General features: G+C 37.2%; 1 protein-coding gene across 1 annotated transcript in view; it reads left to right on the top strand.

The window, feature by feature from the left end:
- LOC120413090 (uncharacterized) overlaps positions 1-15,223 on the top strand; it is a 46,055-nt gene extending 30,832 nt beyond the window's left edge. Inside the window, exons 2-3 of the mRNA XM_039573797.2 lie at positions 6,138-6,213; positions 13,774-15,223. Of these exons, the coding sequence (XP_039429731.1) occupies positions 6,138-6,213; positions 13,774-13,936 (239 nt within the window). The 3' untranslated portion in view covers positions 13,937-15,223. The remainder of the gene's footprint in view (positions 1-6,137; positions 6,214-13,773) is intronic.
- The last annotated feature ends 9,551 nt before the right edge of the window (positions 15,224-24,774 follow it).

The following is a 24,774-nucleotide window of genomic DNA, read 5'->3' as shown; positions in this document are numbered from 1 at the left end:
GACTATCAAAACATGCAAAAATCCCGAATTTCATCCAAATCGGACCACCCCCTCCATTTTTGTACCCTCCCAAAAAATCGACTTTTTGGCGATTTTTGAGCAAAACCCCTATCTTCAAACGACGATAACTCAGGAACCGCAAATCTTAGAGGGTCGGTCTTAGACTCAATTTTGAAGGAAATTGGACGTAGAATCCGTTTCCGCGATCAAAATTTAGATTAAAATATGTGTTCTACCTGTATTGCGCAATTGAAAACTTTAAATGGCCGTATCTCAAAACAGCCCTATTTATTTTTTAAATTTGACCTCACCATCGTATTCCCCGGCCAATTTTACATAAGAATCACTTATCGACAGAATGGAATATGTTTCGTTCCAGAGATATCGAATTTTAAAGTTTTGAGTATTTGAGATTACCTAAATTAGCTACACTCGCCGCATCTGCTAGAAGCACTTGGGCGCGTTGATCAATAATTACTACCTTTTTGTTCTGTATGATGAATTATTTTTATTTTTTATACGATTTTGAGATAATTAATCCCTTGAATAATCTTTTTTTTGTTTAAGAATTATTTATTGAGTAATTTTAAATGCATTGTTTTTGCTGATCTCAGTGTCTTTGAACCATATTAAGTAAATTTTGAACTTTTAATATTTATTTGCAAATGCTACAGCGTTTTTACAATATCATTTTATCATTTTCATATCATTAGGAAAAATATGAAAATAATATAATTTCATATTTTTCCCAATTCCTAATTTCTTCTTTTATTTAAAGCAAGAATAAATGTAGAGCTGGCTGTAGTAGATGAAATAATTCTCATGGGTTGCCATGTGCGGTAGCGAAATAGTGCCATTCAGCAAAAACTTTAAAATCTGCCATACGGTTTGAAAGATTGATCATATAAAACCGATTTTTTATATTGTGAGCCAGTTTCATCTGAATAATTGATAATTTTTTTTCAATTCTGATACATTTAATTTCAAAAACAAAAACATATTTTTCTGATACCTGTGGACACAGCTGCATCGTCTTCCAAGATTTCGAAATGATTGACAAACAAAAAATCAAAAACAAGAAACCAACACAACTGAATTTGATCTTAATCAGATCATAAATCAAATTAATCTTTGTGATTTTCTCACATTTTTCAGTTTTATACTTTGGCGTCATCCATAAAGTATGTCACGCTCTAGGGGGGAGGGAGGGTCTGAGCAAGTGTGACATTGAGTGTTGTAAGTATAGGAAAAGTGTGACAAAGGGGGGGAGGGGGAAAATTTTGGCTGATTTTAGCGTGACGTACTTTATGGATGAAGCCTTTCTTTTTTTCCAGAAATCCTCCTCCTTAATCATGCTTCACGAGAGTTTAATTCATGTTAATTCATAATTTTTAACACGATAATGTATCGTACACTTTTTCTTAAGAAGTGTTACTTACAAGATCAATTGCAATTTCCTGCTAGCTCTGTGTGAATTCCATTCTGCCCTGTATTGCGTGTCATTCTTGCTCTGTCCTGTGGGCTAGCACATAAATGCACCGTATACTTTTTTTTAATTTAAGATTATACAGCAGTTTCCTACTAATTAACTAATGATTATTTGGGATGAAATCTTATTTCAATAAATAAACAGGTAGCAGTTATTGATCAACGCGCCCGAGTGCTTCTAGCATATGCGGCGAGTGTAGCTAATTTAGGTAATCACAAATACTCAAAACTTTAAAATTCGATATCTCTGGAACGAAACATATTCCTTTCTGTCGATAAGTGATTCTTATGTAAAATTGGCCGGGGAATACGATGGTGAGGTCAAATTTAAAAAATAAATAGGGCTGTTTTGAGATACGGCCATTTAAAGTTTTCAATTGCGCAATACAGGTAGAACACATATTTTAATCTAAATTTTGATCACGGAAATGGATTCTACGTCCAATTTCCTTCAAAATTGAGCCTAAGACCGACCCTCTAAGATTTGCGGTTCCTGAGTTATCGTCGTTTGAAGATAGGGGTTTTGCTCAAAAATCGCCAAAAAGTCGATTTTTTGGGAGGGTACAAAAATGGAGGGGGTGGTCCGATTAGGATGAAATTCGGGATTTTTGCATGTTTTGATAGCCTCAACAGCTCTGCCAAATTTGAGCAGAATCGGAGATGGTAATTTTCAAATTTGCATTTTTCTTGCACACTTCAGGTGGAATGACCCATTTATGATTGAAACATATCTTAACGTAAAATCTCAAAGGCTCACATGTAGAACTCCGATTATGATTTATTTTATGTTATAAGTCTTTTGTTCCTATGAACTTCAAATTTTCGAAGATTTACCCATTAATGATTGCTTCCAAAACGGAACGATTCAAAACTCAAAAGGTCAATCCACCAACCGGTTAACCGGATTCTGTCGCCAACCAGAAAGGATACGAGTGTCCTTTTTTCTAACCTACCCTACTGGAAATAATGAAGCGATTTAAAAGCAAACCCCACACACCACCCGTTCGCTGAAAAGGAAATCTCTATCCACGAATAATGACAACCCATTGTTGGACACATCAAAAACCAACCCGTCGAGGAGCCCCCAGAGAGATTACGGCGTGCCACGTGGGTTGGCCGGCCAATTCTGATCTGCCTTTTCGGCCCGTTTTCTACCGCAATCGACTGGAGGAGTTTTATCGCCATCGATGACACTGGCAGATCCCAACCGTTTGGAGGATGCGTCTGGAGCATTGGGGCAAAATGGTTTGTTAAATTGATACTTTTGTTTAATATTTTTTTATCTTTCTTGTAAATAAATTATGGTGTTATTCAACGAAAAATGTGTTATTCTTTTTACAGTGGAACTTCACCATTATCAAGTTTTCACCCCACACAGTTCGTCTGTCCGGAAGTGGTCCCTCATCTTTGAGCCTCCCCCTAGAAAAAAAAGGAATCAAAATGTATAATAGATTTCCCCTCCATTGAGTGACAGCAGTGGCCCGGACGAAGCATCCCACTGTGTTTCACCCCAGCACGAACCACTTTTCATCAACTTCAGCTCAATGGGAAAGTGACTTTCCTTCAAGAGGCTTTAAATTTATTTATAATCTCATGAAATTTATTCATAATCAAAATTAATGGGATTGATTGAGTTCTAGCAATGGAGGTGTATGGTACGATGATAATCGAATAGCTTTGTTTTGTTAGTTATGATTCTCATGTTTAAAGTTCGGCAAAAGTTTGCCCTCTACCGGCTAAAATAATTTAGTGTGATTCATAAATTAGTATGAATAATGTATAGAAATGTCTCGGAGATATCTCACATATCGTGATTGGAATATTGGTAAACAGCTAACACTCGAAATCGGGTCCAACGCGTGGAATGCGCAGAGAAGCATTTTGATAGATAGAACAATTTTGAAAATTTCTGGCACAATGTACACACAAAAAAATATTTCCGTATGTTACATCATTTAAATCATCAACTGATTTTACATGTGATTCATTTTTTCCGTGTCGAGTAAATTCACATATTTTTTTCTGTGTAGGGTAGAGTAGTCATCAATGAGACACGGGGAACAATGATAAAATGGCTCTCACAAATCGTAGTTTCAACCAATCAGGCTCATATTTGGAGAAAAAGTGTGTCTACTGGATACCCTTCTGCCATAAGAGTTGCTTCGGATATGGACGCCCACCGCTTGAGACCGTTGAATCCACAGCATCCCCTTCAAGCATCCCGGGATATTTTTATTTTTGGGTTAGTAGGATAAGGTATTGGCTTTTCGATTCCTCTCGAGCTACGATGATATGCGGTGGACTTTTATAATAGACCCGACGGCGAGCCTTCCGAGAAACGATGCTATGGAAAGGTCTTTCTGATTAACACACAAAAACAATAAGACACAGTTATTTCAATATCTAATAAATTCAAATTTTGCTCTACTATTAACTCGATGATCTAAAATGTCAGTGTGTCTATAGATTAACGATTCTATAGAAATTACTTTTTCACCGTGAAAATTTAACACATTATTCGAAAAATTAATGCACAATTTACCCGACGCCATGCCATCTGATCACCGATGGTATAGGAACGGCTTTTAAAATCGCAAAACAATCAATTAAGATTACAATTGCACAAAAATACAAATGACTCAAAAAATGACGCTCAAGACAAGAATTTCTCTATAAGGCAAGCTCGTGGCCTCACCGCACGCAATCGACTTTAGCAGGTTTAGTTTGTGTAACACTAATCACTGAAAAAAGGATGCTCGGATCACGAATAATAATCCTGCAAGGCAAACGCTTTCACAATCGATTCAGCAAAATTTAAAAAAGAGACAAATGCTAGAAACAGTTGATGGTTGCAATGATACAGCTGAGTAATTCTCTAGAATATAGCATGTTTTTTGAGATTTTAAATTTTATGTTTTTTTTTTATTATTTGAAACTTTGTCCCTATGTCCCTATGAAGCAATTGTGCATCATTAGCTTTTCCATACAATACTCCATACGCAGCGCACTAATGATGCCATTATTTAATTATAATAATCACGCACCCAAGCACACAAACATCGACACAAAAGAAATGAAAATGAGCCCACAAAATTCTATAAATACGTCTACAAAAAAAAGCATCTCTTGCGCTACAGTTTGGGATAACGCAAAATTTGGTAAACAAGTTTTAATTTTTAAAGTGTTGATTTCTGACAAAATTAAAACGTAGCAAAATGTAAAATTTCAAAAATAATAATATATAAATAATATATAGTCCTTAAGAAAAAAATAAAAGGGTCTGAATACCAAAATAAAAAAAAATAGCCCCTGGACCTTGATTTATTTGCAAGAACCACTGGAAATAAAAAAAATATCTCTAATGCGGGGAAAATTCAAAGAAAATGCAATGAAATTTAATACAAATAATTAGTGTTTAAACACCAATTAACTAGTTAACCGATGGTGACAGGAAATCGCAATTGAAGTTTTTTTTTTGAGAATTATGTGAAGAATCCTGACTTCGCTGAAAATGTTCCGAAATATAGGAGGGTCAACTATGAGTTTAAATATGCTTATCAGATAAATTTAAAATGATGCATATTTTAAAAACTGTATCCAATATTCACCAATGCAAACATCCGATGCACTTAAGCGTACCACCACTCCAGCCCGAAGAAGTGCATTCCCGTGGTGCATCTTACTTCCTGTACTTTATTGCAGTTTACTCTCTTCCGGTCGGTGCAACGGTGCTGTTTACCGTTCTCATTCGTGCTCCGAGGTGGAGCTGGCACGTTGCTTCATTACTAAAGCCCTGCCCCCGAAGTGGTGGTGGTCCGGTTTTATTTTATTTATCTATACCATTTCACTTAAGACATAAGACTGTCCCGTGATCCAGCGCTTCAGAGGTATCATAGTTTAATTATTGTGGGCTTAAGGACAATCCCGGGTGGTCCGGTACAGTGGGGGCTTTCCGGTTAGTTCCGTGGACAACCACCCACCTGTGGAATGAGTGATTGTGTTCTGTGGAATTATTTCTCCTCGAGGATTTAAATAAACTACCGGATATCGCACCTGGGCGATTCACCAGGAAGTGCAACAGGTGATGGCACTGCCTGCGGTCTCGTTGCCTGTGGTCGGACTGATCTTTTACATCTCAAGGAAACAGGAGAGATAGGAAAACTTTTGCCATCAAGTGCTACAGTAGCATTACCTGAGGTGGTCTCGCAAAGCTCTTTTGAAATGTATTGAAAATCCACTTGCTCCAACTTTGAAAGCAAGATGATCAAAGTTTTACAAACTTGGTTATTGGGGTTTCCTCTCCATTTTCTTTGCGGCTGACCTTTTCAATAAAATGATAAACCGGGCGCTCTGGTTTACGGCTCGACACACCACCACCGGGAGGGAAATCCTGGTGGGAAAAGGATTACGGTAGCTGCTCCATACCGCCGCCGCTGAGATCTGGTAAATGGTTGATTGATGAGATAAATCGTTAGAACTTTTGGCTCCCCGGTGAAATCGCTTGTTAAAAATAACGATAAAACGCCGTATTTTGCGTGGGAAAATCACGACGCTGGTTGCTTTTAATTTTCGCTCATCACCGTCAGTTTAAGGTGATTTTGCTCTCAAAAGAGTTTAATGTATTTTTATGCTTTTATGTTCTCTTGCAGATGAGGCCGAAGACACCGACAAAAGCTTGACGGACGACAGCATACTGGATAATATGCTGCAGCAGGGTGCTTCAAAGTGAGTATTTAACCATAAATAAATAATTCTAGACTCCGTAAACTAAACTCTTGAATACTTGGTCTGATACTTTTTGTCTATACAAATGTCCAACGGAAGATCCGACCGGGGTCAACTGGGATTGAACTCAGGCCAACATAATTTATTATTTTCTAATTTGTTATAGAAAAAATAATAATAATTTAGCAGCTTGAATGCCTTTGAATCGTATCACTCCTCTATTGTCGGTCGTGTAACCCAAGTGTAGCCCTAAATCACCACCAGTCGAAAGCTTTTGACCCGTCAAGTTTCCGGCGTTTCATATCAATGGGGCTTCCCACGAGGGTTATCGAGCCATTCTGGACAAATGGAGTGCCATTACGCGCGTCGTACATTCCATTGAATTTAATTTTATCAAACACACCCTCCCCCCTTCCCTTACGCATATCGATGGCGGGCGTGAAGTAATTGATAAATTGGATTATTGTGAAATTGTCTGTCAATAGCTGCTAATGGCTTCTCGCGGGTGCCGTTGGAGAACCGATTTCGCTGCAAGCCAAATTGAGTTGGGGTAGAGTTGGATATAACGAAATTATAGTTCAAACAGTATTTGCAAACACCCCCAAGGGTTTCCATCAGACAAATTGATTCCGTCGGTTGACAATGAAATCAATCGAAACAATTTCATTAACGAGTGGCGCCTGGTGGAGAGTGTGTTTATTGGAAAGCTGTTATCCGCTGTGGAATCTTAATCGAATTCACAACGGCAGCAGCGGGTCTCAATAAATCAAGCAATTCCACACGCAAAGGGTTCGTTGGAATTAGACTGGCAAAACCAACACGAAAAGGACATTGTACTGAATTCCCCTGCTGTTGTTGGGGATCCAAAAATAGACTGGCAATTCGCTACGACTTGGTTGGCACTTCGTTTTACTGGGCCAATATTTTATGCTGTTCGCCTAGCAAGAGACGTGGAGAAGTTCGTATGCAGATATGTGACAGAACAGGGAAGTTCAATAAAGTTTAACACTTGTGTGGACGACATCGAAAGAAGCTAGCTATCCATATTAGGCAGCGCTTCTGGGAATGCTGCATTATTCAATGAACATTTCTGTCACTGCATAAGTCAAAAAAAGGAATGCTTTTAGCCAGATCTATTTTTATTACAAGGTTGAGGGAAAAGGTCGATTAAAAAAAAAACATAGATACATAAGCAACGCTTGATTGTTTTGTCTTGCCTTCCCACAGTAGAATTGATTCCCCACAACTTTGTCGCAGGTTGCAAAACGATCCGAGGTAGCTTACGGAAAACCCGTCATGTAGTACAATGATCTGACAACCCTCATTTTTTTTTCCTCATTGTACCTAGCGTTACAAAAATGATAAATCATTTACTTTTAAAGTTATAAAAATGAACAGTGTTTAAATCACGAAAAGAAAACTAAAGCTGAAGAGCCACAGCTGACCACTTATTATGTAAACCAAATGTAATTGTTATAGGAAGATTCAATAAAGTATATTTAATTAAAAAAAATCAAAAAAAATCTGACAACCCTATCAATACACTTACTTCTTTTCATACACTTTTGGAGGCTGGATCCCAGTAATTTTGATGAAAACCTTGTCTGGATCTGTAATCAAAAGACCTTTTCAAAATGTCCAAAAGATTTTTACCTTCACGTATCCCTATCGACTCAGAATCTAGCTGAAAGAATATCTGTCTGTCTGTGTGTATGTGTATATGGTGTATTTGTGTGTTAGTGTGTTACCAACATTGTTATTCAGTTTTCTCAGCACTGGCTAAACCAATTTAGGCCAAACCGATTCAGTTCCAACAATATTTACATTTCGATAATTAGTTCAAAAGTTATGAATACAAGTGTGTTTTCGCAAGTATCCGGATGTTAGGGGACCATCCATAAATCACGTGGACACTTTTTTGGAAATCTCACCCCCCCCCCTCGTGGACAACTGTCCATACAAAAAAATCTTTTTTGTATGGATCGTGGAAATTGCCATTTGACCCCCCCCCCCCCCCCCGCCCTAATGTGTCCACGTGGTTTATTGATGGTCCCTAGATAAATTGCCACAAATCTTACCAAATTTTATATATCGTTGGATAGGTAATCAAAAACCTTTCAAACGAGTCCAAAAGACCGAAGATCTTGCAACTCTGTCGCAAGTCAAAACCACTTAAGTGCTATTTATGTACTTTTCTGAAGCCGGACCTCATTTATCTGTACGAAAATTATGTCCGGATCCATCATCCGACCTATCATTGATTAGATAATAAAAAGACCGTTCGATGGTTAGGTAATCGCAAGTTCTTCCAAACCAGTCCAAAGATCCTAGATATGGCAACTCTGTCAATACTTTTTGAGACTAGATCTTAATTGAACTTATTTTTGGTTCCTTAACTATAACCTATTTTTCTATTTTTTATCGCCGAATAATTTTACTATCCTTGCTTAAAATCCAGATGAAAATTATTTCCGGATCTTACGTGTGGCCCAAATTTGGTAAGCGATCTATTTTTGGATCTCTCCAACCTATAGGTTAACATTAACGATTAACAAAATTTCTGCGCAAACTCAACTCGACGGGTGATCTTTTCCCTTCTGGATTTGATTGCTTAATAAAGGGAATGTAGTGTATCGACAAAGACTGGACCTTATCAAGGCACCTTAGGAAGACAACCTATGGAATGTTAACATTAACCTTAACATGTTATTATTAAGTTGATTAATAAACTGTCACTGAATCCGCTTTGTAAATGCCGGCCTCCATACTCTTCATGGGTGTTACCCTCCGGAACAGGGAAAGATTCACTTTTTTCAACTCGACGGGAAGCACGAACTGTGGGGTTCCCAGAAACACGTGCACTTTGAGTTTTTCAAAAATATTTAGACAAGGCCGAATGGTTTTTCTCCAAAGTTTGTATGGAGAATTCTGTGTTGTTCAGTTTTCTTACATATTGCATGCAACTTTAAGTTGTATGCAAGAACGATGAACCGCCCTAATTCTCCATACAAACTTTGGTGCCTTGTCTAAATATTATTGAAAATTCAAATTGCACGTGTTTCTGGGGACCCCCAACTTCATGCTCCCCCTCGAGTTCAGCCAGCGTAGTTATTTTTGTCATTTTTTGTAGGTTAGTGTTATCAAAAGACCTTGCCGATAAGCCAGAAAGATTGAAGATCTAGAAACCCTACTAAATAAATGAGTGAAGAAGGTGGATTAAGTAACAAACAAAACAATTTACTTTCATTGTTTTTATAAATATTTAAGAATCCTGATTACACGCCCGAGTCCATAGCTCGCTGAAAAAGTAGAATAATGTATGTTAATTAACTAATTTGTTGAATTACAGATACTTCTGAAATAAATTCGGTCCAAAATTTCAGTTGTGGGTAAATAATATATGGGTAATTCTCCGCCAACTCACACAGCAGTTGCCCCGACCCCTCTTCGATTTGCGTGAAACTTTGTCCTAAGGGGTATCTTTTGTCCCTGATCACGAATCCGAGGTCCGTTTTTTGATATCTCGTGACGGAGGGGCGGTACGACCCCTTCCATTTTTGAACATGTGAAAAAAGAAGTGTTTTTCAATAATTTGCAGCTTGAAACGGTGATGAGATAGAAATTTGGTGTCAAAGGGACTTTTATGTTAAATTACACGCCCGATTTGATGGCGTACTCAGAATTCTGAAAAAACGTATTTTTCATCGAAAAAAACACTATTTTTTTTAAAATTCTCCCATTTTCCGTTACTTGACTGTAAAAATTTTTGGAACATGTCATTTTATGGGAAATTTAATGTACTTTTCGAATCAACATTGACCCAGAAGGGTCATTTTTCCATTTAGAACAAAAATTTTCATTTTAAAATTTCATGTTTTTTCTAACTTTGCAGGGTTATTTTTTAGAGTGTAACAATGTTCTACAAAGTTGTAGAGCAGACAATTACAAAATTTTAATATATAGACATAAGGGTTGCTTATAAACATCACGAATTATTGCGATTTTACGAAAAAAAAGTTTTGAAAATGTTGGTCGTCATCGATCATGGCCGTTTATGGTCATCCGCGACAGACACGGACGACGAAACAAAGAGAAACGCAAAAAGTAACTTTTTCAAAACTTTTTTTCGTAAAATCGTGATAACTCGTGATTTTTATAAGCAAACCCCTTATGTCTATATATTAAATTTTTTGTAATTGTCTGCTCCACAATTTTGTAGAACATTGTTACACTCTAAAAAACATGAAATTTTAAAAGCAAATTTATATTGGAGAAAATATTAACTCTGGAGTTTTTTTTGAAAAGGTCCAATAAACCAAATTTCAAGTTTTTGCTTTTTGGGTGTTTTTGAAACCACCTTGAGTCAGGGGTATTAAAAAACACCCAAAAAGCAAAACCTGAAAATTTGGTTTATTGGACCTTTTCAAAAAAAACTCCAGAATTGTACTAACTACCCGAGCAGACGGAAATAACTTGGGAAGGTCAGTTTTTGATATTGTGAGAAGATCGAAATATGTTATTGGGATGATCGGATTAGTTGTTAAAATAACAAAAATCAATAACAAAGATTTGTTCGAAGAATAACTTAAACTGTTATTATGTTGTTATTGCAATAACAAACCAATAACACAGAAGGAATCATGAAGGAATAACAAGATTTGTTATTTTGTGCGGAGAGGTGGAGCAGCATAATAACAAAAAATGTTATTGCACTGGTATGTCTCCATAACAAAAAAAGTTATTGTTTTGGTTTATTTATAATTTGCAAATAAACCTGCAGTTGCCATAACTCCTCTGTACTAGTCAGGGCTGTAGAGTCGGGTACCTCCAAGCGACTTTGAATCCATACTTTGAAGACAACTCCGACACTGGATGCAGGATATGACGTCAACGACGACTTTAGCTCTCCAAAAATACCCGACTTCACAGATTCCGACTCCAAGTAAAAGTTGCTGAAAATTAGATGAATCCGATGCAGTCTCCGAGGTCACACTCCAGCTCGAACTTCAACGTCAGCTCCGACTTCCTGGCTCTGTGAAAATAATAACAGTTTTTGTTATTCACACTTCAAAAATTCTCAATAAATAAATCAATTCCGTTAGCGAATATAACAAAATAAAAAAAAAGAACTCTCAAAAGTTAATTTATCGGATTAATTTTAGCTTGAAACCCCATTTCATGGTGAAATAATGACCCCGATGAAATTGGTCAAAATTATTTCATAGTTCTAGCCAATTTTAGTAAAATCCCTTAGGGGGTATATCAAATAATTAAAAAAATCAACTTTCAAAATTTCAACTTTTTAGAATAATTTTAGCTTAAGGACCCCATTTCATGGCCAAAATAATGACCCCGACGAAATTGGTCAAAATTATCCCATAGTTCTAACCATTTTAAACTAAGTCCTTTAGGGGATATATCAAATAATTAAAAAAATCAACTTTCAAAATTTCAACTTTTTATAATAATTTTAGCTTAAGGACCCCATTTCATGGCCAAAATAATGACCCCGACGAAATTGGTCAAAATTATCCCATAGTTCTAGCCAATTTTAGTAAAATCCCTTAGGGGGTATATCAAATAATTAAAAAAATCAACTTTCAAAATTTCAACTTTTTATAATAATTTTAGCTTAAGGACCCCATTTCATGGCCAAAATAATGACCCTGACGAAATTGGTCAAAATTATCCCATAGTTCTAACCATTTTAAATTAAGTCCTTTAGGGGGTATATCAAATAATTAAAAAAATCAACTTTCAAAATTTCAACTTTTTAGAATAATTTTAGCTTAAGGACCCCATTTCATGGCCAAAATAATGACCCTGACGAAATTGGTAAAAATTATCCCATAGTTCTAACCATTTTAAACTAAGTCCTTTAGGGGGTATATCAAATAATTAAAAAAATCAACTTTCAAAATTTCAACTTTTTAGAATAATTTTAGCTTAAGGACCCCATTTCATGACCAAAATAATGATCCCGATGAAATTGGTAAAAATTATCCCATAGTTCTAGCCAATTTTAACAAAGTCCCTTAGGGGGTATATCAAATAATTAAAAAAATCAACTTTCAAAATTTCAACTTTTTAGAATAATTTTAGCTTAAGGACCCCATTTCATGGCCAAAATAATGACCCTGACGAAATTGGTAAAAATTATCCCATAGTTCTAACCATTTTAAACTAAGTCCTTTAGGGGGTATATCAAATAATTAAAAAAATCAACTTTCAAAATTTCAACTTTTTAGAATAATTTTAGCTTAAGGACCCCATTTCATGGCCAAAATAATGACCCCGACGAAATTGGTCAAAATTATCCCATAGTTCTAACCATTTTAAACTAAGTCCTTTAGGGGGTATATCAAATAATTAAAAAAATCAACTTTCAAAATTTCAACTTTTTAGAATAATTTTAGCTTAAGGACCCCATTTCATGGCCAAAATAATGACCCCGACGAAATTGGTCAAAATTATCCCATAGTTCTAGCCAATTTTAGCAAAGTCCCTTAGGGGGTATATCAAATAATTAAAAAAATCAACTTTCAAAATTTCAACTTTTTAGAATAATTTTAGCTTAAGGACCCCATTTCATGGCCAAAATAATGACCCTGACGAAATTGGTAAAAATTATCCCATAGTTCTAACCATTTTAAACTAAGTCCTTTAGGGGGTATATCAAATAATTAAAAAAATCAACTTTCAAAATTTCAACTTTTTAGAATAATTTTAGCTTAAGGACCCCATTTCATGGCCAAAATAATGACCCCGACGAAATTGGTCAAAATTATCCCATAGTTCTAACCATTTTAAACTAAGTCCTTTAGGGGGTATATCAAATAATTAAAAAAATCAACTTTCAAAATTTCAACTTTTTAGAATAATTTTAGCTTAAGGACCCCATTTCATGGCCAAAATAATGACCCCGACGAAATTGGTCAAAATTATCCCATAGTTCTAGCCAATTTTAGCAAAGTCCCTTAGGGGGTATATCAAATAATTTAAAAAATCAACTTCCAATATTTCAACTTTTTAGAATAATTTTAGCTTAAGGACCCCATTTCATGGCCAAAATATTGACCCCGACGAAATTAGACAAAATTATCCCAAAGATCTAAACATATTTAACAAAAGAAAAAATAATAACAGATTGTGTTATGGACACTTAGAAACTTTTCCATTTGTGCGATTTGTGGTAATTTTATTTCTAAGTCAGTATACCGAACGAATAACAAATTTTGTTATTAGGAGAGTTTTTGAAATGTATAACATTTCCTCTTATTGGCGTGTTATTAAACATTTTCAATATAATATCACTTCAATACCAAATATTGTTATTTTATCAGAAACTGTTATTAATTTTTCTTCTTGAAGTTGAACTTCAGGTTAAAATAATAACACTGTTTGTTATTTTAACAGGATTTGTTATTGAAATATTATGAATTTTGTTATTACCGTCTGCCCGGGTATCTCTATATATTTAAATTGTACCTCTCTTTTTGAAAAGTTCAAGACCATGAGTACTAAAGGAGTATCTATCCCGACCATCTTCTCTCATTCCAGACGCTCCTCGCTGATCCAGGTCTACAGGAGGGCCTGCATAAGGCGCGGCGGAAACTGCGACCATCGAAGCAATGACTGTTGCTACAACTCCTCGTGTCGGTGTAACCTTTGGGGAAGTAACTGCCGGTGCCAGCGGATGGGTCTGTTCCAAAAGTGGGGATGAACGGCCACACCATCACTCATGATACTGGCGTTGCTGGCGTTCGCCCAATCCTCCTTCAAGCTACCTTAAGCCCAAACTTCCCCGTTCCCAGTTCCTAGTTTTGTCCTCTCCCAAAAAATGGCAACCGGAAACACGATGACGCTTACGTACACGAGGTTTAACGCGCACTGGATCTACACACTGGAACTATGCTTCGGAACTGAACTGAAACAACTGAATCAAGCACAACCCACAACGGACTTATGGCAATGGATCACCGCAAAAACAACCCCCCTCCACAATCCCCACTACACTGAGAAGAAGAAACGAAGTTGAAGTCAAAAATTGTTGTACTTCCTCAAAAAAAAGGTGAAATCTGGTTCATGCGCTTTTGTTTTGAGGTATTTTAAACTGAGTATGGTTTTTGTTTAGCACAAATATGTTGTTCTTGACGGTGTATTAGAAGAATGAGCGTATTTTATTAGTGGACTCGCCGACGGACACTGACTTTGTAACGAACAAAAGATACAAAAAAATATGCAAGGTTTAATTTTGCAGAAGAACACATTCACTATAATGATAATGATAATAATGATAATGATAAATGATAATAATTATTATTACAGAGAGAAAATATTGTCTATATAGGTTATATTCAGAGTCATTCTTTACTGTTTAAGAGCTGTGTTGAGGGCGCCTCGATGACGCAGAACGAAGAGAAATCAATTCACCTAATTTTAGCACCTTGGAAAAGTGGCAGCTAATGAAAAATCAATTAACGGAAATGCTTTTAAAGTGTATCAATCACACACACACATACAAAAATCACACAATAGCACACATACATAGAGAGAAAACAAAACTTAAAAAATGTGACATACTTAAAGATGTTGCGATGATTAGGTACTTCAACTTTGTGAAACGATGTTACATGTTATTTTCTGATGTCCAGTGGATTTTGATACGATTACTTTACTCGCTGTTTGTGTAATGGAAACAGACAACAACTTACTTACTGAGTTGAGCAACTTAGGAGTAGTTTATATAAGGAGGGAAAAGTGATTGGAGCACGGTTCCCCTCGGATGTCCCGGGGCAGACCATCGTCCCCGCAGGCCCACAACCGTTTCCCAGCCTTTAAGAACGAGTGAGTGTCAGAGCCGAGTGAGAAAAGTCCTCTGCAAGCACTTTTCCCCATTCCCAAGCAACAGACATAAATTTACCCGATAATTCATAAAGTACATCATAAATACATATAACTAAAAGTAAAACAAAAAAAAACTACGAGTAAGCTTTAGGCACATTGAAAACAGACTCTTCCTCTCCGATGTTCTTCTATATCTATCCACCCAGGAGTGTGTAACGATTTGTCTCCCATTTTCCAGCGAGCAATCGAAAACTGTTTGTTCACTGTGCCAAACACATACACACACATACATTGTACACACATGCAAACACTCACACGAGCTTACACGACAAAACCGATATTGCAAACTCAAACCGGATCAGCCCTGCAATCCGTCACCTTGTCCCTCTTGAGTTCCTACACTTTCTGTAGGTTGTGGATGTGCAGCACAAGTACTTCTTGCCTTCTTATCCGCCCCGCCAGGCAGTGGTGGAAAACATCGCTTCGCCACGACCTCTAAAAGCGATCCTGTTATTTTCCGCCTCCAACGCCGTTGGTTTTTACCCTCCATTAAGTTAATCCGGTCAACCTTCCCGCTGCGGGCCAAAAACCCATCATCCAACACCCCCACAGGAAAAGCATCTTTCCGCAGATCCCCTTCCCGAAGGCCACATGGCAAAGTCATAAATCACACGTTCACACGTCAGGTCTCATATCTCGCGACGCAGTCCGGTGACGGGAGCTCGGTGTGGTGTGCGGCATGACTTCTACGAATTAGAGGCCAATTTTTCCGGCTAAATGTCCTCGCTCTCCTCTGTAACCCCCCCTAGTAGAAGCTTTATTTTCGTAGGAGGACAGACCATGCGACCTTCTAGTTGGTGGAAGCTTTCCAGAGGAGACTTGGCCCTAAGGACCGTGGACCTTCATCAAGTAACGCCTTCGCAAGTAATTTCCGGAACTTAAACACATTTACACACATAACACACGTCTCACAGAATTTGATTTTAATTTTCTTTAAAAAAAATGAAGCAAAAACATCTTATCATAGTTGAGCAGCCGCCCCTTTGTAAATGTGTATAAAGTTTGTAAAGAGTTATAGAAGAAAGAAAAGGGTTGCAACAGAAGAAGCACCGCACTGCAAATGAAGAGAACAAGATCAGTCTCAAAAAAAGATCAATGAGGGAATATGATGAAAAAAAGAATACAAAAACAAAATAAATATATGAAATTATAGTAAAACTAGAAGCAACTCGGTTCGCGCCTGGTTTTTCTTTCCTACATAAGGATTGTTGTGTTTATTTTTTGCTGCTTTTGAGATGACAATGTGAAATGATGACTGCCCTAGAATTTTGTGATGACCCGTATTTGCTCCAAACCCACTTCTCTTGGCGTCCACTTTAGAAGATATCCTTGTCAATTCTGCGCCGTTTAACTTTTCTTAAATTTCAATAGCGTTTCGTAGCAACTAACTTTTCGTTATCTTCTGGGGAAACGCAACGGACTATTTTTCAACAAAAAATAAGAGTGTCGAACGATTGTTCGGCAAAACAAACCAACACTACTATCAACCCATAATTTGCATCTTAGATTTATATCCTATTTTTATTTATTGTAACTCTTGATCGTAACCCACCGGCTGCCGCATACGTGTACTTTGTACACACTTTGTAAGGGCACTTATATGACACGCCAAAACACGCGACTTTCGAAAGGATAAACAATGTTGTTTTGCCTTCCAATGGCTTTAAGGCTGCTCTAAACGGGCTTCTTATAACTGGTTTAAAAATGTAAACAAGGTTTTAACTCATATAGCTTTGACAGTTGAGGTTTTAAAAATGGTTTTTTTCCGGCTACATAAGGAGCCAGTGCGAATAGGGTGTAAAAATGAACTTTTAATAGAAAGCACATAGATCCACCATCATCTATACCAATCGAATCATAATAGAAAACTGTGCCTGGGTTATGTATTTTCCAAAAAATGTCACTTGATTAGCTCAGCACTGACCGAAAAATTGTGGACCAGCAGGTCGCTTTAGGGTTTAACTGTCGAAGTTTATTGTGTAACGTTTTTGCTTCAGTAGATTTACACATAAACCCTGATGGTTTGACACCAATTGTTGTCAAACGAACGGGGTCACTTTTTAGTTTTTAGCTGGGTGCTGATAAGACAGATTGCGTAAAGTGATTTTCCCTTCTCCACTGCTCCCCACTACTACAACTGTAAACATAAACAAAGTAGAAGGCTATGTTCAAGCTCAAGCGTGACTTTTATTTGCTGCTGAAGTTACTTGTTTTGAAACCATTTGGATCTGTTGATGTTAAAAATTTCGCACAAAAAATAAGTGATTCGCGCTTTTTTGTTAGTAAACTAAACGTAAGGTGGCCAAAAGAGACCTTTTTTTGTTTTCCACGTGACAAAAAATAGCGTTAGAAGTGGTTGAAATTTTGTGAATCAGAAGAGCAACCGAATGGGAGTTCCGAGATTATGTATTTTTGAAGCGCAGTGATAATATAGTAGCAAGATTATTCAATATTATTTGGCAGGTGCCATATATTGTTATTGATAGTTTATCGCTAACATTTCAAAAGCTTCATTAACATAGGTTTTGCGCGAGACACAGCGCTTATCGAAATGTTAGCGACGAATTATGTCAATGTCGATTCCAAACCACTTCTTAAGATTTGTTGACTTCGAGTAGTTCAAAAGCTCGACGCCTTCGACTTTTTTTTATTCCTGGCAAAATAAATTACAGATTGATTACAATACTATATCATTTTACGAACAGTAAATTGGTTCCACTTTGATAGTTCTAAATTGAGGCCGCTTTGCGAACCACTATTCTACACCCTGGTTTTTAGTATATCTTTACACAGAGCTCACACCTACTACCAAAGTTTGGTTTGATAGTACGTGTGAGTCCCGTGTAAAAAGTGACGTTCGTCACTTTTTAGTTTGACTAAGTCCAAACAGCAACGGGGTACAAACTTAAAAAAATGTCAAAAGAAAAAGTGACCAACCACCAAGGGTTGAGTGTACTTGACTCCTTAAGGTGGAAAGGGAAGGCAGAGCCATATTGACACTGCAACTCCAGTTTTTGGGTGCTCCTTTAAGAAATACGTCGTAACTTAAACAAGTACTATATAGGAAGCAATCTGTCGACGTAAGGAATTGTTTTTAGTTGAACAGAAATTGTCCATAAACTGGCGTACCGTTCCACCTTGGGCACCCTCAAATTTAGTTCTCAATTTTGAATTAATCAACTGTTGAAAAGTAGTCCAGATTTCAGCTTAGGTTTGTAACTTTAAACAAATATGCCTAATCAAAGAAATACATGAATAATCCGCATGGGAAAATTACATAAATATCATTTGAGTGGTCAAAACTTCAAACAGAGTTGCCAGAGATTCTTAGTTTTAAACTCTTTTTAAAGGTCTTACAGTTACCCATCCAACGATAGTTTGGACAGTTTTTTAAATTCATTTTGATGTATTTTGTTGTTTAAGCATATTTGTATAAAGTTACAAACCTAAGCTGAAATCTGGACTACTTTTCAACAGCTGATTAATTCAAAGTTGAGAACAGAGTTTGAGTAAAAGCCGGGACCGACTCCCTACTCCCCACCCGATGGATGCTTGGAGCAGATGAGAATCGAACCCATGATCAACCGCTTACAAAGCGGGCAGCGTAACCATTCGGCCACGCCTGCCTGAAAAGACAGCTGTCAAAATTCTATGGACGAATTATTAAATATAATGGTTCTTTGGCATAGAAAGTCAAATAAAAAATACAACAAATATATATTCTTATGAAATTTGCCGATTTCGTAGAAAATGGTCAAAAAAATTACTTAAGTAAATTTATAATTTCTTCTACCAAGTTATATTATTTTCATCTATCCGCTGACGTCAATCGGTAAACCTAATTTACCTAGCTGCTGCTGTAAAAGCTCAGACTTATCTCAAATTACATTTGCCTTCATTTTATTAGAAGCTTTATCAGTGATCCATCACAATCAACAGATACGTTCAATATCGTAAAGGTCATGTTTTTTATTCAAGCAGTTCGATAAACATTTATTGCTAACGAATCCATATTCAGTGTGGTAATTTTTTTTCGGATGTTAAGATTCCCTAGTCATGAACTATATGTATTTTTAACGTTCATACTAAACGTTACCATTCATTTTAAAGAAGCGCCTTCAACTAAATTTTAGTTCCAAATTACGGTACGTGGCTTATGTTTATTAATGAGCTTAATTTTAGTGACTGCAACTAGGAGTGAATCCTCCCTTCTTATTCCTTATAAAGGACACGCGTTACACTTTCAACGGTTGGCTGCACTTTTCCCTAAAACATCACCACCACAATCCACAAACACAATCCACTGGACAGTGACGGACTTGGAAGAGATGGCACACGTCCTGCGCCACGCGACACTGACCACGACGACGTCGCGTTGACCACCCTTCGAAGCAACGCGCCCCTCATCCCCTCCGAAAAGCCACACGTTCGTCATAGTTCAGTGACTTCACTGCTTACGCAGGAGGGATAAGTCACCGTCCGTCACCTATACCGTCGTATAGTTAGAGAGCTTTTTTTGCTGCTGCTGCTCTAACGTTGAAGAGACAGAGACGACGACGTGTGGAGTGCGTCCTTATGGTCCTCGAATAACGACTGTTTATTGTGTAATTCGATAGGACCAATTTCCCCAAAATGGACAAACAACGTACCGCGGCTATGATGTGGGGATATGACCTTAGAGAAACATGTTGTTGTTGTTTGGCGGCAGGGTAATGGATCACCTGGTGGATTTTGATTTCATGTCCTTGAAGGTTGTTTTTGAGGAGTTGTCAAATCGTCTTCAAACATTTCAACTTGGTATTTGGGGATCTTTACCTTAAAAACAAATATATTTTTATTTCATTTTTTTAACTTTGTTGATTTATTCAGATTTTCTCTCCCATTTATGGTGGTGCCTAGAATGTGGAGAACAGTTTTCAAACTTCACAAGCCGAATATAGTTTATTCTAAGCTTCTGGGCTAAAAGTGATTAAAAATGCTGGATGATCTTCCAATTGGATTACAAGAGACCAAAAAGCAATTAGCACATCCAAACTTGGTTACTTCATATAACAAATTGCGGTTTTTTGCTGTTATACTTCCGATCCATATGGTGTAAATGCACTAAACCTTGGCCCCATCGATCAAACCCCAAACCAAGCGCTTTAATTTTATTACTCGTTATTAGCTGTACTTGTGCAGATTACATTTCCGGAAATCAGAAGCTCCCACACCACCACCATCGGGTTGCACGTAGTCAGCTGGCTTCAGGAACAAGAAAAGTAATCTAACCAGGGAACACGCTTACTTCACACACACTCACATGGCCACTCTTTCTATCTTTTTATCCGGATATTGATTTTCCAGAAATCGACCACACTTGCTACAGGGCAGCCAGTAGAGTTGAGTGGAGAAGCTGTCCGGACAGGAAATTCCACTTGTTCGTTGCTTCTTGGATGAACGTTGGCGGTGGATTAGGTTCCCACCACCGCGACTGACCAAACCGTCCTCGCCCACCACCAGAACTATGCGCTAGATTTGACGCCAAATCAGGCGTTTGCGGGATTCCGTTGGAAAACCGCTGCTCGGCTTAATCCACCGGAACGGATCGTGACGGAGATGGTTGGATGACAGCGGGACAACGATTCCATGCCAATTTGAAATGGAAAGTTTTTGCTGACAATTTTCATAAAAGGACATTTCTAAATATTTGGGATACCAACTGAAGAAAAGATGCATTGGGAACATTCTCAAACTATTATGAAAATTCATGGGAGCCCTCTTGAATTTTTCAAATCGATTCCCAAATCACAAATGATAAATAAAATAAAAATATCTCGCAATTTTGTGTGGAGTTCCCAAGCTTAATGTTGAAATGTGCGTCCAATAAAGTTTACTGTCACGGATTCGTTATCTTTTCGGGGTTAGGTCACCGTTTAGAAGTGGTTGGAAGATTTGAAATTTTTCATGACAGCATTGGAATGCAAGCGTCTTGTGGATTTAACAATACGCTTTTTAAGATCTGGGAACTATGGCTTATTTAGATAACTGATTGATAACTTTAAAATCTGTGGGAAAAGGTACCAATATTTTCACAAATTTGGAAAGTACATTAAATTTACAATTAAATTCAATGCAGCAAACATTAAAAAACACAAAGTTTGAGTCAAGAGAGATACAAATGTAGCGTGACGGGACAACATAGTACAATTGGATCATTTTGACTTTAAAACACAAAAGTGAAGAACTTTGCGCTCCTAGTGAGTTTGTGAAAACCCTTTTTCTACAGTTGTTTCGAAAATGAAAAAAACAAAATTTTGCTTTCTGAATCAACCAATATCGTCAAATTTGGTTGGTTTGACAGGCACTTCTTTTCGTGTCGGGACAACGCAGATATTTTGCAAAAGCCAATTTAATACTCCAAAGTACTCAGGGAATGTGCAACCAATACGGCGAAGGTAGAATATTGGATTGCATTCCCTGAGTAGGGGAACAGCATCTAATTCTAGCGTGCCTCTAAGGTTGGCAGGTCATAACTTTGACATTCTATTAAAGCTAATTAAAAGCGTTTTCAACTGAAATCGAGTGATAAATAGCTCAATAAGAGGTGAGCAAGCAAGTTTCTATCAAAAGTTTGGCAAAATTAGTTGTTCAAATATTGAAAATAAACAAATTGGATGGAGTTAGGAGCGAGTGATTAACCTGCCAAACAAACGAGAATTTCCCCTACTTTAGGGAATTGTAAGGCTCATATTCGAGTTCAGCAACCCCTAATTAATTAGATTTGACTTGTTGACTGCCTGTTCCATTTTTGTATAAAAATTTCCAATGGTCTAGCTTCACCATCTTGAATTTCACATTCCCTGAATACTTTGGATTATTCAAGAGGTCGTATCCGAGTTCAGCAATCCCAAATTGATTAAATTTGACTACCGTCAGTGGGGATGACTGTGGGTCAAAAAACAATACACCTCTCGTAATTTCTTAGTAACAAAAACAATTTAAATTACATCGAAACTCTTTCAACGTAGATTTGTTCTTAGATAGTTTACTAACATTTTCCCAAAATATGGTGGATTTTGATGAACATTACCATAAATGCTAATAGTTTGAAAATTGACCCAATCCCATCCCATTGGGCCAAATGCAACTAAAATGATGATCAGATACAACGATACGATGAAACAAGTCATTCAACAGTGTTTTTTGTTCGAGGGAATCGTATTGACATGCTACAATATTTGTAGTAATGGTTTTCAAACATTTGGGTAGTTTTCGAGCAAATACAACACAAATATTAGAAAAAATGATTTTTTCGAGAGGTCATTTTTGGCCAAAAACGTACCTCAAATTTAGACAGCTGCTAAAATAACAGGATGTCACCCCCACTGACGGTTTTTGATTTAACTTTAAAATCCTTTTATGGTGGTTTTTCCATTCACTTGATGAACCATAGCAAACTAAACAATTGTTTTTTTTCGTGATGGGACAACGCTTCCATATACCCCCTTTTAAAATATCCTGTATAATTTTATACCAACAGAATCTGCTTTTATCAATAAGAGAGCTTTAGGGAGCGTTCTTTTATTACGTAACGCAAAAAACGGATTTTTAGACCCTCTCCCCCCTCGTAACAAAGTTTCCATACACATTTCAAAAAATGTGTTTTGAGCGTCACATGGCCTCCAACACCCCCCCTCCCGTCCCTATTGCGTTACGTAATAAAAGAACGCTTCTTTAGAATAATTAAATATCTGTATTCCATCCATTGATTTGAGCACTTTTATTAAAAAAGTTTTGCAAAATTTAAAATTTCCAGCACTTATACATTTTATAACTTCTGCTCACAGATATGTTTAGAAAAGGTGTGGAAATATGTTTTTGTATGGTTTAAATAGTTGGAAAACATGGAAAATTATTAGATCCATCCAAAGTTTAATTTGAAAAATGACTGTTTGGTAAACAAGTGCTAAGAATTGGTCAAAATAGTCTAAAAATTAAGCAAGGACACAAAGTATCACGAGACAGTAAATATTATGTTTTTCTCCTTTCTTAACTAGATTTTTGGTAATAAAAGAAACTTATTGCCTATGCAATATCAGTAAAAATTCTGAGTGAATTCGAATTCAATAGCTTACCTTACCTAAACACATCAGTCGAATCTACTGATATTTACGTTACACATTACAACACCAAGATAGCATCAGTTTGGTTTGTAGCTAACATTAGCTCACCACACAATGTCCACCTATCTCTGCCCGCGCCGCGGTAATCGATATTCCGATAACGGTCTAGCCCGGCCCACCGTATGCTAATCTGCCCTTTTAGCAATCCAATTTATCCATCCGGATATGTATCTATATTTCTTTCTTCATTCGTCGTCACGGCATCGCGGACAGTTGTCCGAAATAGGAAAATCGAAAAACGAGCCATCCTTGGTAATGAAAATTGATTTTCCACAGAAACATGCCAACGAGCGGTGATAATTTGCATTTTACATGATGCATTGCAACCATTATGGGAAAATTATTTCCGGAACGGTGATTCGCCATTAAGATAGATAGAAATAAATTCTGTGATAGAGGATTGTTGGCAATCATATCCTAAAAATAAGCTAATATGAGATTTACGAGATAACGAGACAACAATGCAAATGATCAATCAATCATGGAATTTATTATCAAGCATGTAGGCCGGCTCTACAGTCTACATCATAGAATCTTGGAAAAGAGTTATTTTTGTTTTCCATCGAATCCTAGAAAGGGCATGTGGACTAGACTTGTTTCATGATTTCAAAACAAAAGGGAAAATCAATAGTTAGAAAGCTATTCTTGATTATTCTGAAAACTGTAGTCATGGTTTTGATATTAGTACGTTGAACATAGAGGATCAAGTTTTTTTTTCTGGAACGATTTCTTAACGTAACACTCAACATTCTGCCAAACGAGTTGATCCTGAAAAAATGTGATAGAGTATGTTTATTCCTCCAAATTTCGCCCAATCTCAACTCTTCCAAGCGCCTGAGGTGTTGATTTATGATTCCCAGATATTGTCTTAGACCGAACAACAACAAAACCATTAAAGGCGGCAGATACAAGAAGAATCTTATCGCCCTTTTTCTCCATCACTAAACCTCGCCGCCACCAACAGTGTGGAGGGGGCATGACTGTTCAACTTCGACGCCCCCGAGGCTGCTGTTTCTGCTTATTTCACTGACTGTGGCCTGGCGGTCCTTTCGCGTGATTTATCGTATTTCGAACCTTGCGCCACATAAATTTCTATTTACCGACGTTTCAAGTACACAAATTGCTCCGCATTCAGCGGCCTGATTGAGATGTGGCGCGTTCCGGGTGGGAGTTCAACGCCGGTATCAGGCATCTTCATTTCGTGCGCTGTTTATTTGAAGGTGTGAAATCGATAAGGCTCGAGAGCTATTTTGGGTGGTTTTACTTACCTTTCGCCCCCGCTGCCCACGTTACTTTGCTTTATTGCTTGATGCCCCTGCCAGCAGGAAACAATCATCCTAAAATGATGATATCCAAACTTCAAAGCATCCTCCAATACCGCGACCACCGCGTGGTCTTTAGAGGGTTTTGGGGTTGATACAAATAGCTGCGGTTAGGGTGTCCTGAAATCAACTTTATTGGAGTGGCAACGTTTTTTTAATGCTCAGAA

This window comes from Culex pipiens, chromosome 2 (genome assembly GCF_016801865.2).
Source record: "Culex pipiens pallens isolate TS chromosome 2, TS_CPP_V2, whole genome shotgun sequence".
Classification (NCBI taxonomy): domain Eukaryota; kingdom Metazoa; phylum Arthropoda; class Insecta; order Diptera; family Culicidae; genus Culex; species Culex pipiens.
Note: the sequence above shows the minus strand (reverse complement) of the source record. Positions and strands in the feature narration are given on the sequence as shown.